The sequence below is a fragment of the Thunnus maccoyii genome, chromosome 14 (assembly GCF_910596095.1).
Source record: "Thunnus maccoyii chromosome 14, fThuMac1.1, whole genome shotgun sequence".
Classification (NCBI taxonomy): Eukaryota; Metazoa; Chordata; class Actinopteri; order Scombriformes; family Scombridae; genus Thunnus; species Thunnus maccoyii.
The window spans coordinates 651,345-667,217 of NC_056546.1; the positions used below are offsets into that span (position 1 = coordinate 651,345).

At 38.7% G+C, this 15,873-nt stretch overlaps 2 protein-coding genes across 3 annotated transcripts in view; both read left to right on the forward strand.

The window, feature by feature from the left end:
* LOC121911176 overlaps positions 1-15,873 on the forward strand; it is a 374,983-nt gene that overhangs the window by 146,059 nt on the left and 213,051 nt on the right. The gene's annotated exons all lie outside the window — the stretch shown is intronic.
* LOC121911186 (zinc finger MYM-type protein 1-like) lies at positions 11,364-15,455 on the forward strand. Of its 2 annotated transcripts, none has more exons than XM_042432449.1 (3): positions 11,364-11,635; positions 11,854-12,279; positions 12,828-15,455. In XM_042432449.1, exons 2-3 carry the CDS (start codon positions 11,859-11,861, stop codon positions 14,987-14,989), a joined length of 2,583 nt encoding a protein of 860 aa, XP_042288383.1. In that variant the 5' UTR covers positions 11,364-11,635; positions 11,854-11,858; the 3' UTR covers positions 14,990-15,455. The 2 variants fall into 2 exon arrangements, with proteins under 2 accessions (XP_042288383.1, XP_042288384.1); XM_042432450.1 differs by having other exon boundaries at positions 11,857-12,279.

The following is a 15,873-nucleotide window of genomic DNA, read 5'->3' on the forward strand; positions in this document are numbered from 1 at the left end:
ATAATCATTAATTATTGCTGATAGCCAAACTTGTAGCCACGGCCCAACAGGCCTTAAAGTGATAGTTTAGGTTCATACCCAGTGTTATATGCTACTCCATACAAGTGTAATAGATCTGCCAAGTTTGACCTGTCAGCTCCTTCCCTTTGACAAAAATGAGTGCTTCACTGGGATTGTGTTCCTCCACAATGAATGAAGTGGGTCTGGACAAGCAAACAACACAATTTGCAGCTGTTTGATGCGCCAAAAAATTCACAACAACACATGTTGGTTTGGGGTTCAATGATCGATTCTAGCCCCCTGTTTGCTAACTGGTGGGACTACTTTCTTTCTATGTCACTATACAGTGCTGTGTATTTGTTTACACATCTAGTAGGTGAAGCTGTTGCTTAGTGATACCGGAACAAAGTAGTTCCACCAGTTAGTAAACAAAAGGACTGGAAAAGAGCTTGATAATGAATCCCAAACAATGTGTGGTGTTGTGCATCCTTCAAAATATTTTTTCACTTTGGGTTGTGGCTCCAAGTTGTTGTTGTTTGCAGATCTATATTTACTTCATTTTGGAAAAGAATACTGCCACTTGTTCTTGCCATAGGGAAGGTGATGATGGGTCAGACTTGGAGGATCTATTAAACACCCACCTGCAATGGTAATTTGTATTGGAGAAATGGTTTCTCCAAAAATCAGTACTAAATTTAGCTTAAGCATTTGCCTTTACTCTAATTTTTGTAGACCCCCTGCAAATTCAGGGGCCCAACTAAGAAAAGCAAACCAGACCACCTTCCCATGGAGGCCTGTCTCACCAAACAAAACAAAGCAGAAGATCAAGATCACCTGTTAGTCAGCAATCTATGCAAGTGGCCAGCTTCAGACTACAAACTCCATCAACACATGGAAAACGCTCCCCGTACCTAATGTCAGAAGCAAGTAAGTATATAGTGTGTATATATATATATATATATATATATATATATATATATATATATATATATAAAAAAAATTCTTCCTCTCACCCCCCTCCCATGGGGGGTGGTGGTGTGTCTTCCTCAAGCTCGGGTCCTCTACCAGAGGCCTGGGAATTTGAGGGTTCTGTGCAGTATCTTAGCTGTTCCTAGGACTGCGCTCTTCTGGACAGAGACCTCAGATATTGTACCCGGAATCTGCTGGAGCCACTCACAGCCCCCAGTGCTCCCATTACCACTGGCACCACTGTTGCCTTTACTCCCCACATCCTTTCTAGCTCCTCTTTCAGCCCTTGGTATTTTTCGATCTCGTGTTCCTTCTTCTTGATGTTGCTGTCACTTGGGATTGTTACGTCTATCACCGCTGCCTTCTTCTGTTTTTTGTCGATCAACACGATGTCCGGTTGGTTCGCCATCATCAAATTGTCAGTCTGGATCTGGAATGTACGCTGTTCCTGCCTTCATCTTACACCCTGCTATTATGTGCTGAACTGTCTCAGGAGCATCTTTGCACAGCCTGCACCTGGGGTCCTGTCTGGTGTGGTAGATCCCTGCCTCCATTGATCTTGTACTGAGTGCCTGTTCTTGTGCTGCCATGATCAGTGCTTCTGTGCTGTCCTTCAGTCCAGCCTTTTCCAGCCACTGGTAGGATTTCTTGATATCAGCCACTTCTTCTATCTGTCGGTGGTACATGCCGTGTAGGGGCTTGTCCCTCCATGATGGTTCCTCCTCCTCCTCCTCTGCATCATCGGGTTTCTGCTGCCTGAAATATTCACTTAGCAGTTCATCTTTGGGTTCCATCTTCCTGATGTATTCCTGGATGTTGGTTGTTTCATCCTGGATAGTGGCTCTGAAGCTCACCAGTCCTCGGCCTCCCTCGTTCCGCTTAGTGTACAGTCTCAGGGTGCTGGACTTGGGGTGAAACCCTCCATGCATTGTGAGGAGCTTTCTTGTCTTGATATCAGTGGCCTCTATCTCCTCCTTTGGCCAGCTTATTATACCAGCGGGGTATCTGATGACTGGCAGGGCGTACGTGTTGATGGCCCGTATCTTGTTCTTCCCATTCAGCCAACTTTTCAGGACCTGCCTTACTCTGTGTAGGTATTTGGCTGTGGCTGACCACCTTGCGGCCTCCTCAAGGTTCCCATTTGCCTGCGGGATCCCAAGGTATTTGTAGCTGTCCTGAACATCTGCAATGCTGCCTTCTGGTAGCTCAACCCCCTCGGTCCTGATCACCTTCCCTCTCTTTGATACCATCTGACCACACTTATCTAGTCCGAATGACATTCCGATGTCGTTGCTGTAGATCCTGGTGAGGTGGATCAGTGAGTCGATGTCTCGCTCATTCCTGGCATACAGCTTGATGTCATCCATGTAGAGGAGGTGACTGATGGTTGTTCCGCTTCGGAACCGGTACCTGTAGCCACTCTTTGTGATGATCTGGCCGAGGGGGTTCAGGCCTATGCAGAACAGCAGCAGGGATAGTGCATCACCTTGGTATATGCCGCCGCACTTGATGGTAACTTGTGCAATTGGCTTTGAGTTGGCCTCCAGAGTCGTTTTCCACAGCCCCATTGAGTTCTTGATGAAGGCTCTTAGTGTCCTGTTGATGTTGTACATTTCCACGCATTCCAGTATCCATGTGTGTGGCATTGAGTCATAGGCCTTCTTGTAGTCAATCCAGGCGGTGCACAGGTTGGTCTGCCTGGTCTTGCAGTCTTGGGTGACTGCTCTATCGACCAGTAGCTGGTGCTTAGCACCCCTGGTATTACTACCAATTCCTTTCTGGGCCCTGCTCATGTATTGGGCCATGTGCCTATTCATCTTAGCCGCTATGATGCCTGACAGGAGCTTCCATGTTGCACAGAGGCAGGTTATTGGCCGGTAGTTGGATGGGATCATGCCCTTCTGGGGGTCCTTCATGTTCAGGACTGTCCGCCCTTGGGTTAACCACTCTGGGTACGTCCCATCTACCAGCAGCTGGTTCATTTGTGCTGCCAGGCGTTCATGGAGTGCAGTCAGTTTCTTTAGCCAGTAGGTGTGGATCATGTCCGGGCCCGGTGCTGTCCAGCTCTTCATACCTGACACTCGTTCTTGGATGTCTGCCATTGTAATTGTTACTGGATCTTGTTCTGGGAGATTGCCGTGGTCTGCTCTTAGATCCACTAGCTACTGAGCATTGGTGTTATGTGATGCCTCCTTCTCCCATATGCTCTTCCAGTATTGTTCAGTCTCAGCCCTGGGTGGATCTGTTCTTGTGTTATTACCTTGCTACTGAGAGCACACTTTGGATGGTTCAGTGGAGAACATCCTATTTATTCTCCTGGTTTCTGCTTCTCCTGTGTATCTCTTCAGGCGGGTAGCCAGAGCAGTTGTTCTTCTGATAATTTTTTTTACTTGCATTACTGAAGTATATGACTTTAAATGAGTTATGACAAATTTAACACCTAAAAAATGAAATCAAGGACAGCTCACTGATCAAATGCATGCTCAGTTTATACCAGCTATTACACAGACACGATGCTGCACAGTAGCAGGCTGCTACTTCTGGACAGAGGTGTTGTTGCCAGTTAATCCTCTGTTGCTGTCATGGCTGCTGAGAGTTTGAGCTCTCTCTCTATCTCTCTCTCTATATATATATAGAGAGAGAGAGAGACAGAGAGAGAGAGAGAATATAGTAAAATAGCAATGCCAACAACGCCCACTTGTGATTGATGGCAAGGGCTGATCTGGGTTTTAGAAAGTAACTAAAAAGTAAAGTAAATTGTAATCTGATTCCTTGTTATAGCAAGTAATTACTAAAGTAATGTGACTGCAATTTATATAAAGTAATTAGTAACTTCATAACTTTTTTGGAGTAACTTATCCAACACTGGTCATCCATTATGAAGAACAAACATGAGCAGTTTCACTTCTGGGCTAGGATGAAAAGGTGTGATATTACTAAACTACTTTTTGTACAATAATTTGTACATGTTTGCATATTCATGTTTGCAATATTCATGTTTGAATGAATATAAATGAGAGATTTCAATCCCTTCTCCAATTTTGGTACATTCCAAATTCACATGCCAAACCCCACATTCACACAGTTGTTCCTTTTCTCACCAATTTCTGTGACAGGCTAATATTTTAGCTAGCAAAGGGTTATCCTTTGGACCTGGTCTTCAGCTGTTAGTATACCAACTTGACTACACCTCTGCCATTACTAAGGTGTTATGAATAATCCAGTCATATCATTGAGGAGCTGTGTGCAGAGGCTTTTACGACAAGGCAGCAGAAGTCAGCCTCCTTTAGTGTACACCAGTGAGCGTAGGATCTGCTTGACACTAATGTAGGGACACCCTCTAGCTGTGATTGTTTGATTTGAAACTAGCTTTGTTAATATTATATTGTATTATATTTGATACGAATTTCACTAGACATGATAAAATTGTGTTGAAAGAAACTTTTAAATTTAAGACTATAACTGATAGTTTCTTTTGTTTTTGTTATCCAAAAATGAAAGGTCTGTGGAATAACCTAAATATCTGTTCCAGGATCATACAAATTAATAGGTGCTTTTTATTCAGCTACGTTTATGTCGTGCAGGTTGAAATTATGTCAAAGAACAAAAAACTGGCAATCTTTACAGTAGCTCAGTTATTGGTTGTCTATGGAATCAAATAGCAGCTACATGATCCCATAGACATCCAGGAATTGAGTTAAACTAAAGGGATTTGCCTTTTTCCGAGCTTTGTGCAAGTTAAGTCCAATAGTCTGAGACTGTAAACCCCCCTGATATGGATTAAAAAACAATAACATCTCAAAAGAAAAAAAATCTAAATAAAAATAATAGATTAATAGATACATTTATGAGCTACAGCCCTAATCATAATTATTAGCAATGATCCTGAAATTATAATACATGATTTTTAGTTGCCTGTGGGTTGGGCCAAAGGGTTTGCGATAAAGTCAATATTTCATACTCTAAAGCAAAGGTACACAAATACTAATTTTGGTGGGGGGTTGTCATGTTAGTGGTAAGATATGCCTTGATCATATTTCAAATTATGATAATCATTTGTTTCAATGCATTACAATTTCAGAGAAAAGTCATGGAAATGCTTGTGGAAAATACGTGAGGACATCTGCGCCATGAAGAAACATCCTGGGGCTGCTGAAAGGTGCGAAGACTCAAAGATTCCTGCACAGGCCTCAACAGTTGAGGCACTAAACCTCCTTGACAAATCCCTTGACTCCCTGGAGGAAAAGCAGAAACTGGTAAGGTCATACCTGTAGTAGGGATGTGCATCTCCATCACTGAGGCCGATGCAATACGCATCTTGATGCATTGCCAACAATTCATACATTAAAGATACATATGAAGCAACTACCAATATGGAAGTATTATATATGATTCACCCCTATTGCGATGTAGTGCAATTCGACATGATTTGATTCAACACAATGCAATACAAAGTGATATGGTTTGATTCAATGCAATAGAATGATGCTATGCAGTTCGATATGGTACAGAGAGTTTGATTTTATTTCATAAATCATAAATCAACTAAAAAGTTTCCATTTTTACTTTACCTATTTGTTTCTCTAGTACTGCAACTCAGTAAGCATCTTATTTATGTTGTTTCTTTTTTACCTCTAAAAAAACACTTCACAAACAGGCCTTTTCACAAGTCCTTTGTAGTGTAGTGTTCTCTGTCTCCAGTTTACATGTATATGCTGCATGAACCAATAGAGCATGAGTTCTAGCGCACCACTTAGGTGTAGCATGCTAGCACGCTTGAGAAATCGATATTAATATCAAATGTCTAAATAATAAGGTCCCTACAAATAGTTATATATAAATAAATAGGATTTTAGCGATGCAGATGTTAGAAAGGATTCATTGGGAGTCATCCCAAATTGTATCCAGAACACACCTTTTTTTAATTGGGGCAATTGCCTCGTGAACATTCATGCCAGTGCACCGATGTGAATCTGTCCATCCCTAACCTGTAGTCACAGCAAAAAACACTTGTTTTTTGTTTTTTTTGTTTGTTTTTTTGGTTAAACAGAAATATTGTTTGTCTAATTTCAGATTAATGGCTTGTTCAAGGTGGGAGGAGTCCACTTGAAGGACAATGTGACAGGACAGTGTGCTTTTTTTATCTCAGTGTCAATCGATAAAATGGGAATTGAGTAGAATTGACATTGTATAGGTGATTCAGCAGTTGCCACTGGGCCAACTGGCAGCCTTATTCTGGGAAATGATGGCGTACTTTCATTGACATTTCCATTGTGATAATACAGGCATCTTGCTGGGGATCTTTATCACAATGTGCATAGCTTATGTCATAAAACTATTATCACCTTTTTTCATTTTTTTATTAATTAGACTTTAAGGGTTAGTTTGGGTTTTTTAGACACAGGGTTGTATGAGTAACTTCTGGATAGACGTTATCTGGTGTAGATCAGACAGTAAGCGCCCTGTTCGGAGAGCTGAGCAGCAGTCCCTGGCAGTGGAGCCAAGCAGCAGCACAAGCGACACCCTGTTCATAAGTGAATTATTGGGACATTTAAATCTTTTCCTTTTTGCATCCACAGGTTGATGATAAATGAGGTCATGGCAAATTTCAACATGAAGGGGGGGGAGCAAGCTTGCCTGTCTCTTCACTGTTCTCCTCAGTGTTGATAGTGTCTATTTTGGTGGTTTAGTGAAAACCAATAACAACGTAGTACAGTGAACTACCTGGCCGCTACCCGCAAGAAATGTCTGATTTTCAGTGCACTGTTTTTCGTTGTTTTCTAATGTAAACATGCTGGATGGATATCTTTTACATTCTTTTATGTCTTTAAAACAGAGAGCTGCTGGCATTCACATTTTTCTGCCAGAATGTAGCCAGCTGCTAACTGTTTGTGAACAGCATTCAATGTTGAAATCTCTTTAACTTTTGAGGAGTCACAGCTTGTAAATGCAAGAATGTTTAACATGTACATGGCACCTAACAATGTCTGCATCTTAATGTTTTTACTGCCTAGTAGCCTATCTTATCCTATAGATTAACACTTTCAAATATTTCTTGCAGAGAGTGTCCAGAGGACTACAGAGGAAACGGAGGCAAACATTGTGGCGGCTGTTGCCTTCTGCTTGAAGTATGCCCCAGACAGAGTTGGCGGAGGTGGAAGAAAAAAATGTCTTAAAGGACTTAAATGAAAGACTTGCCTGAAGTTTAAAGTTTTTAAATGTGTTACCAGGTTTCATAACTGGGGTTGGAGTTCCTGACAGTTTTGTTAGTTTTGTGAATTTAATTTGTTTTCATTCATTTTGAAAATTCTGTGAATTCATCATTCAGGGTTTGTGAATCCACTTCTTTAAAAAAAAATACAAACAAGGTAAGCAGGTTCTTCAGACATGCTCCAGAATAAAAGGTTATTTTGATAACCTGTTGCATGGCTTTATCATTTATCCAGTAAAGCCACCAAAAATTCCACTTTAGCTGAGATTTTAAAATTAAGTTTTTCTATGTTCATGTCTTAAAATTAATACTTTGGGGTCTGTCTGACATTGGATCTTGATATCTGTCCAACCTTGATATGACATCCATGTTTCTCAGTTTGTTGATTTTTCATTTACAACAAAACGTGGCTCTGTTAAAAGTTTGATGTCATGCAAACAAAATCCATACTAACCAAATTTCAACATCTTTCTTTAAAGTTAGAATTTAACAGGAAATGTTGGGTTTTTGCAGATATTCAACCATTACGGAATACAGACCAAAAAATATTAACATCTATTATAGCAAATAGGCTTAAAGATATTCTGCCAGATATAATAGATAGAGATCAGTCTGGATTTATATCTAATAGATTTTTATCTGATAATATAAGACACACTCTAAATATTATTAATTGAAATATTAATTGATTATTCACAAAAAAAATAAGAAAGATCTACTTTTGGTGACACTTGATGCAGAAAAAGCTTTTGATAGAGTCTTGTGGCCATACATTTTCACAACAGTAAAAGACTTTGGTTTTCACCCTAAATTTGTTTCATGGTTAAAATTTATGTATAAAAACCCAGTCCCTCAGGTGAGAGTCACTGGTTCTCTGTCCAGACGCTTTCATATACAAAAGGGGACCAGATAATGAGACCTGCTGTCTGAAGGAATGTCATAAATTAGCATTGTATGCAGATGATGTCATCTTATACCTTACCTCCCATGAACACTCATTTCCAGAACTGCTGAAAATAATAAAAGAATATAGTGATCATTCAGGACATAAAAATATTGAAAGTAAATGTGAGTTTATATATATAGGTAAGCAACTGACAGACGATTCTAAAGGAAACCACTGATTTAAGTGGAAGCAAAGTACAATAAAATATCTAGGAATAATAATCTATAATGATTTAAGCAACATTTATGAGGTTAATTATCAGAATCTAGAGAAAGAAATTAAACAAGATCTGAACAGGTGGAAAACAATACCTGACTCTATTTTTAATAGATAGAATTAAAATGACTATCCTTCCCCAGCTCCTCTTCCTCTTTCAGGCCCTACTGGTTTCTGTTCCATCACAAAGTTTTAAAAGATGGAATGGAATGATAACTTATTTTATCTGGAATAACAAAAGGAAAGGGGTCAAACTTAAAACATTAAAAGAATCTAAAAAACAAGGTGGATTAGCACTTCCAGATTTACAGAGCTATTTTCATGCCACACAAATAAAGATCATAATGAAACGGACTAATGATAACACAAAAGCTAAGTGGTTTATGATAGAAAAAGAGCTAGCTCCCCTTTCAATGAGGACATTACCCTTTATAGATAAGAAAGATATCACACAATTGAAAGGGCAAAACAGATGGACCAATAACACTCTATACAATTGGAAACAAATTTGTAAAAAATATAAAATAAATAATGAATTATTTTATCTTAGAGAAATGGCATGAGACCCTCAATTTAAACCAAATAAAATGGATAATGTATTAAAGGTTTGGTCATCAAAAAAAAACACACACAAATTTTAATTAAAATGATGTCAATTCTTTCAAAGTTATATCAAATAGTTTAGCCCAGTCAAGTTTTTATAAATATTTACAACTTAGAAACTATATGAATAATTTTCACAAAAGAGAAAGAAACCAAGATCAGCACCCTTTAACAAGATTTATGATAAAAAACTAAACTTAGCACAAAAATAAGGAAATTTGTGTTGGGTAGATTATTTCTTTGTTGTAACAATGCTTTTTGACAATCAGGCACCTGATCGGCAGCACCTGGGGTACCAGAAGCTCAGAACAGGAGTCAATAGCAACAGCAAAATAAGCTGTTTGGCATTGGCAGAGAAGATTTGGCAAATTTTTCATGGGTGCAACCCACATATTCAGCTCTGCTGCTCATCCCACAAATGCATGTTCCTTACAAATGTGGCTCCATTTAAAAGGGAAATAAACAGACTTTCCAACAGTATAAGATTTATTGCCACAAAGCATTGTTACAACAAAGAAATAATCTACCAAACACAAATTTCCTTACTTTTTGTGCTATGTTTATAATATGGACACCAAGCATACTCTTTCCAAAATACATCAAATACTACAGGATAATACAAGACACAATAAGGACAAAGTGGAACTTAGAACTAGGTGAACAGTTAAAAGAGGATGACGGTGAAAACGCGTATAAAGCAATACATAAAAAAACAAATTTTAGATATTGGAGGAGAACTCATGGAAAATATACACAAGATTTTTTATTACACCAAAAGTACAATCAAAATTCACAATATCCATTAAAACAGACTGTTGAAGAAGGTACGGCGAAAGTAATGCCATTCACATATTTTCTTTTTCTGCCCATCACTAAAAACATTTTGGCAACGTATCATAACACCTATCATGAAAATTTTCCAAATTAAAGAGGGACCTGAACCAAAATATATTATTTTAGGTATATCACCGCCTGAACTTACATTCGAAATAGACAGATATCTATATAGGATACTTAGAATTGCAGCTATGAAACATAAAAAGGAACTGGGTAAAACCTTTATTTAACAATTGGTAGGCAAATGTAAACAGTAAAGAAATGGAAAGAATAACTTATAGAATTAGAAATCAGGAACATTTGAAACGGTGGCGTAAATGGATTAAATATGTGGACCACAATTAGACAATACTGATGGTTTCAGCCCTGAAGAGTTAGAAGTTAATGCCCCCCCCCCCCCCCCCTTTTTTTTTCCTCTTTTCTTTGTGTATGTATATATTATTGACTTATTTATTTTATTTTACCCCCCCCCCCCCTTTTTTTACTATTAATATTGCACACTAAGAACATATAAATGTTGTAGGAATGATGTAGGTATGAACAATATTATATGTATAACTCTTTGAAAAACTTATAACAGGGATCAAACATTAACATGAACAATGTCTCTAGAATATCAGAAAATGATTTTGGGGGTAAATTGAACCATTGACTCAACTTGCCCCAACATCACTGACATGTTTTACCCCACAACCTCCATTTTGACAAAACTGTTTCACACAGTGGCTCAGATCCACAGTTATGCTGAGTTTATGACCTTGTTTTGTAGCTTATGCTGACTTAAATTAACATATAATAATGTCCAAAATGTAACTATTTTAATTAAGATACAAGACTGATAACTTTAGTAACATGATGAATTCATTTGGCATGACAAAAATCTTTTCTTTTTGCTCTGGTTTGATGACCACTCTCTCCATGTGCTTGAGGCCAAGATGGATTGAGTAATGTGAACTATACTTTCTCAATTTGTGGTCACATGATTACTTTTGTTTATGGTTACCTAGATAAAAAGGGTGGCTCATTTTACCCACTGGCTCTATTTAGCCTGTTCTGCCCTACTGATGACAAAAACAACAATTCAAAGAAACATACTGACGTACGAATTAATCACACAAACATATACCCCCAGTGTGTGAAGGCCTTGACTCTTAACTCTTCAGAGGAAACGATTTCTAAGGACATTTTTAGAAAGTGAGGTCATGTCGTCTCCTCTGAGCTGCTACAAGAAGAAAACATGATGTCAGTTTATGAAGCGTACGTCTTCTCCTGAAACTCTGAAACTTCAAACCTTTTTAAAAGCAGCTAATCATCCACTCAGTTTTATTTGCATCCATTCAGCCTGACGGTGGATTCAAACTGACCTTCTCACTGTGAGGAGACAGAACTAACCACTGTACAACCTGCCAGTTTGAACTCACTAAATGAAAACTCAATAAACTTCAAATGCAAAAGTGAAACTGAGGCTTCAAACTCAACAGAAGCTGCACTGCAGCCAGAATAGAGTTTACAGCCATTACAGCGTTTATAACTAACACAACAAATCATGGAGCTGCAATAATGTGGATATGAAACACACAGTGGCGGATCTACCGGGGTGGCATGGGGTGGCAGCTGCCACCCTAAAATAATGCCTTGCCTCCCCTGCTGCCACCCCACTTGGCAGCAACGAATTCAAAGAAAAGTTATGGCCAACTTGACTTTTACGAGCGCGAATCTCTGATGTCCTACTGCACCGAATGCAGCACGAGAGCGTCAGAGCGGCACTACTGGACCTTTTCTTTGTTTATTTTATTTTTAAACTGTGTGGCGCGAAGCAGAGGAGCAAGGAGAGAAGACACGGGAGTAAAGAGGTAAATACCGATTAATTATCGAATGATGAAAGTACAGTCCTAGTATAACGTTAGTTGTAAGTTAGTTAGTTAGTGTAACTTGTACAGTTGCTATGTTGCTTTTAAGATGAAAAAATCTAGTTGAAGAAGGTTATTTTGTACATGTAACCGTTACATTAATATTGGCTATCGTCTAATTTAAGCTAACATTGATTAACGTTAAACGTCTGTGAATCCAGCAGAAATGAAGAGGAAAGGTAACATACACAGTTTTTTCGGACCGAAGAGAAAAGCCAAAGAGATTGAAAATGAACAATTGAGCAAGGTAGACGGAGGACATGAGGTGAAAGGAGAGAGAAAAGATGAGGAAGGAGAGAGAGGAGAGGACGAGGTGGAGAGAGAGGGAAAGGAGATGGAAGGAAAGAAAGAAGACAGAGACGAGTTGAAAGGAGAGAGAGAAGGGCAACAGAAACGCGACAGAGTTCAAGGCCAAGGTGATCAGGGACAGGAGGAGGTGACAGAACACAGCGGAGATTATATGGAGGGAGTGCACCACCAAGATGAGGACGGAGAAAATAAGAGAGAAGATGAAGTACAGGGCTCAGAAAGAGAAAGGGAAAGGAGTGAACCATCACCAGCTATCTCCAGTCGAGCTGGTCCACATGGTATGAAATAAGATAATGCATAAGATAAGTTACAGCAGCAAGTGGACAGTAAATAGAGTAAAAAAAACTCAGTAATAGAAAATACTGTATTAAAATAATAACCATGACACAATTTACATTATTTACAAGAGAAAATGTTGGTATTGATTAGTAATATACCACAAGTTAAACTCCATAACTAAGTATTAGCTATTATATGCTAATTAATGCCTTATAAAATTTTGCTACAAGAGACATTGCTTAGACTTCTTCAAATAAATATAAATGTTCTTGTTAGTCTAAATATGAATAATTGGGGAACTTGTAAATGTGAAAGTGTAATTAGATGGGGACAGAATTTTAATATTTTGTTTGAAATGTATTTTAGATTGCCAAAATTAAACACATGAATCAAAAAATACTCTAAATGTTACTGTGTGTTTACACAATCTGAAAGTTATAACTAATCAATGACAGTTCCAAATTTATTTTGTATTTTCTAGTTCTTATATTTTAAGACTAGTTCATATGTAGTGCAGTTTTAATCTTTTCTCCCCTCCATCTTCTAGACATATCTAAGTCCAGGTGTGAGGTGCCTATGCAACCACAGCGAGGCAGCTTCCCCAAGACCCTCCAAGGAGGAGCCAGAAGAAGCTTTCAAAGTGACTGGTACAAAACTTACCCCTGGCTAGAATATTCGCAATCAAACAATTCAGCTTACTGCTTTGCATGTAGGCATTTTTCCCTACCTGATGCTCCAAGGACAGTTTTCACCTCATTTGAAGGCTACTGCAACTGGAAAAAGGCAACCATGAAAGACAGTGGTTTCCATTCTCATGCAAGATCTGAAGGTCACATAAATGCCATGTTTGCTTGGAGAGAGAACAAAAAAAATTTGGATAAAAATAGCTCAATGTTTGGGTTAATGGATGAGCAAAACAAAAAGCAAGTTGCTGAAAATCAGTACTATGTCAAAACACTTGCTGAAATCTTGATTCTGACAGCAACTGAAAACATAGCTCAGCGGGGTCACAGGGAGTCTGTTGACTCAGAAAAAAGAGGTGTTTTTCTGTCTATGTTAGACTTGGTGGGTAACCATAACCCCATTATTAAAAAAAGACTTGAACAACAAGCTAAGAATGCAAAATACACCAGTAAAACAATACAGAACGAAATACTGGAATGCTTGGCTTCTATGGTTAAAGAAGAAATCATCCAGGAAGTTAAAATGAGCAAGCAGTTTTCGGTTATTGTTGATGAAACTAAAGATGCTCAGAAAAAAGAGCAAATGTCATTTGTTCTGCGATATTTTTACAATGGTGTGGTTCATGAGAGCTTTCTGGAATTTGAAGTGGCAGAACACCTGCATGCTGCTGCCTTAAGTGAAAAAATTATATGCTTTCTTGAAAAGCATGGGCTAGAGTACAAGAATAACCTTGTAGGCCAGGGCTACGATGGTGCGGCAGTAATGCGTGGGACACATGCAGGTGTCCAGGCAAAAATAAAAGAAGTGGCCAAACATGCCTTCTACATTCACTGCAGTGCACACTGCTTGAACCTAGTCATAGTTGACGCTGTAAAAAGTGTGGCAGATGCAGGAAACTTCTTTTCATTATTAGAGCAAATGTATGTGTTTATGTCTGGGTCTTATGTGCATAACAAATGGCTGGAAGTGCAACGAGAGATGTTTGATGGCCCACCAAGAGAACTCCAACAGCTGAGTGATACACGCTGGGCCTGTAGACACATAGCATGTCGCAATGTTATGGACAGGTTGCCAGCAATAGTACAAGTGCTTGAAGAGATTGCATCTGAGAACCATCCACAAAGAGCTGTTGAAGCAAGAGGGATATTGGCCCAGATTGATCTGAATTTTGCTGGCTCTCTTGTTCTGTTCAGAAAGGTCCTGAGTGACTCCAAATTTTTATCAGACATGCTCCAGTCTAAAACAGTAGACTATGCTAAGGCTGTTGAACTTATTGAAGCACTCAAAGAGACACTGGTCCAGTACCGTAGTGAAGCCTCTTTTGATGAAATGTGGAGTGAAACACTTGATTTATGTCAACGAAGTAACATTGATACGACTCAGCGAAAATCAAAGAGGCCAAGACAGACAACAAAGGTGCTTCAAGATACTGTCATCCACTCCACCTTGGGACAGCATGTAGTTCCAGATAGCAAACACACTTTTTGTGTCTCTGTGTACTATCCAGTTCTGGATAACATGATTGGAGAAATAGGAAGACGATTTTCCAACACAAATTGTGATATTATGCAGGGTGTTCAGGCACTAAATCCATCAAGTCCAACTTTTCTGAGAGAGGATGCTGTACTGTTATTGGCTGAAGCTTATGACTCCAATATTGAGGATCTCAAACACGAGTTACATCAGACGAGGAGAGTACTTGATAGAAAAAAGGGGGAAAATGAGAGTCCTACCACTCTAATGGAGTTCACTCGGTTTTTGGACCCATACCAGGATGTTTTTTATGAGTTGTTCAGATTGTGTAAAATAGCAGTTGTTTTACCTGTGAGCAGTGCATCCTGTGAACGAAGTTTCTCATCTCTTAGGCTCATTAAGACTTATTTGCGGTCTACTATGACAGAAAAGAGACTATCTAGTTTGGCTGTACTCAGCATTGAATCAAAACGCACAAAAGCATTAGATCTAGATAAATTTGTAAAACGTTTTGCTGAGCAGCATGGAAATCGCCGCATTCAACTGTTATAGACATGACATTGGATAGTGACTATTAAATGTCTCTTTCTTTGTTTTACAGTGGTGGGAAAAAAGTGTTCAGACACCCTTAAATATGTCCCAAGTCTCAACTTTTATGGAACCTACTTTATGTTTTTAATGTCTTTAAAATTTATTTAGAGTTTAGCTATGACTGTACTAAAATAAATTGTACTTAAAGACTTAAGAATGATTCTTAATGCAATGTTCAAAATGCATGGGCCCAAAAACTTTTTCACTGTATGTATAAAACTGTCCAGGAACAGTCTACTCACAAAAGTTCTTTGTACATTTTATGACTGGGAGCAAGGTTTATTTTCATGTGACTCCTTTCCAGGTTTGTGGAGATTTTAATTTAACATACTCTTTTGTAATGTTCTGTATTTGATATGATTTTATTGGTAAAAACCTCATTTGTCAAAAGTATGCTCTGAGTAACCATTAAAAGTCATGTCCAGTCCTTGTTTGAATACTGTTTATTTCCATAGTTGACCCAGGGCCATCAGTGACATGAGGTAATCAGATGTAGCAATACTAATTTTAGTACAGCGTACTGCATAGATCGTCATGGGTAAGTTTTACTTTGGATAGTTACTTATACAAATGCATCCTGCAATGCTACCACTCTGACACAGTTTTATTCTTCCTTTCACACATATGTCATTCATCACCAGTGTCCTACCTTAATGCTTTTCATGTGATAATGACCCACATACAGCAGTGTCATCAAAGTTCTTTCTCTCATTCAATTGACTGTTTCATATGAAACACTGATTGCATGAGATTAAGTTTGTATGAGTTTGTAAATAGTAGCCCATGCCATTATATCCACATATGAGACATGTTTTTGAGTTATGTATAAAGTCCTGCAAGCAGAA

Bases quoted from the DNA above. Each gene is read 5' to 3' on its own strand.
- LOC121911186 (XM_042432449.1), top strand. From the start codon at position 11,859: ATGAAGAGGAAAGGTAACATACACAGTTTTTTCGGACCGAAGAGAAAA. The intron at 12,280-12,827 runs GTATGAAATAAG...TCCATCTTCTAG, and splicing joins CAGTCGAGCTGGTCCACATG to ACATATCTAAGTCCAGGTGT.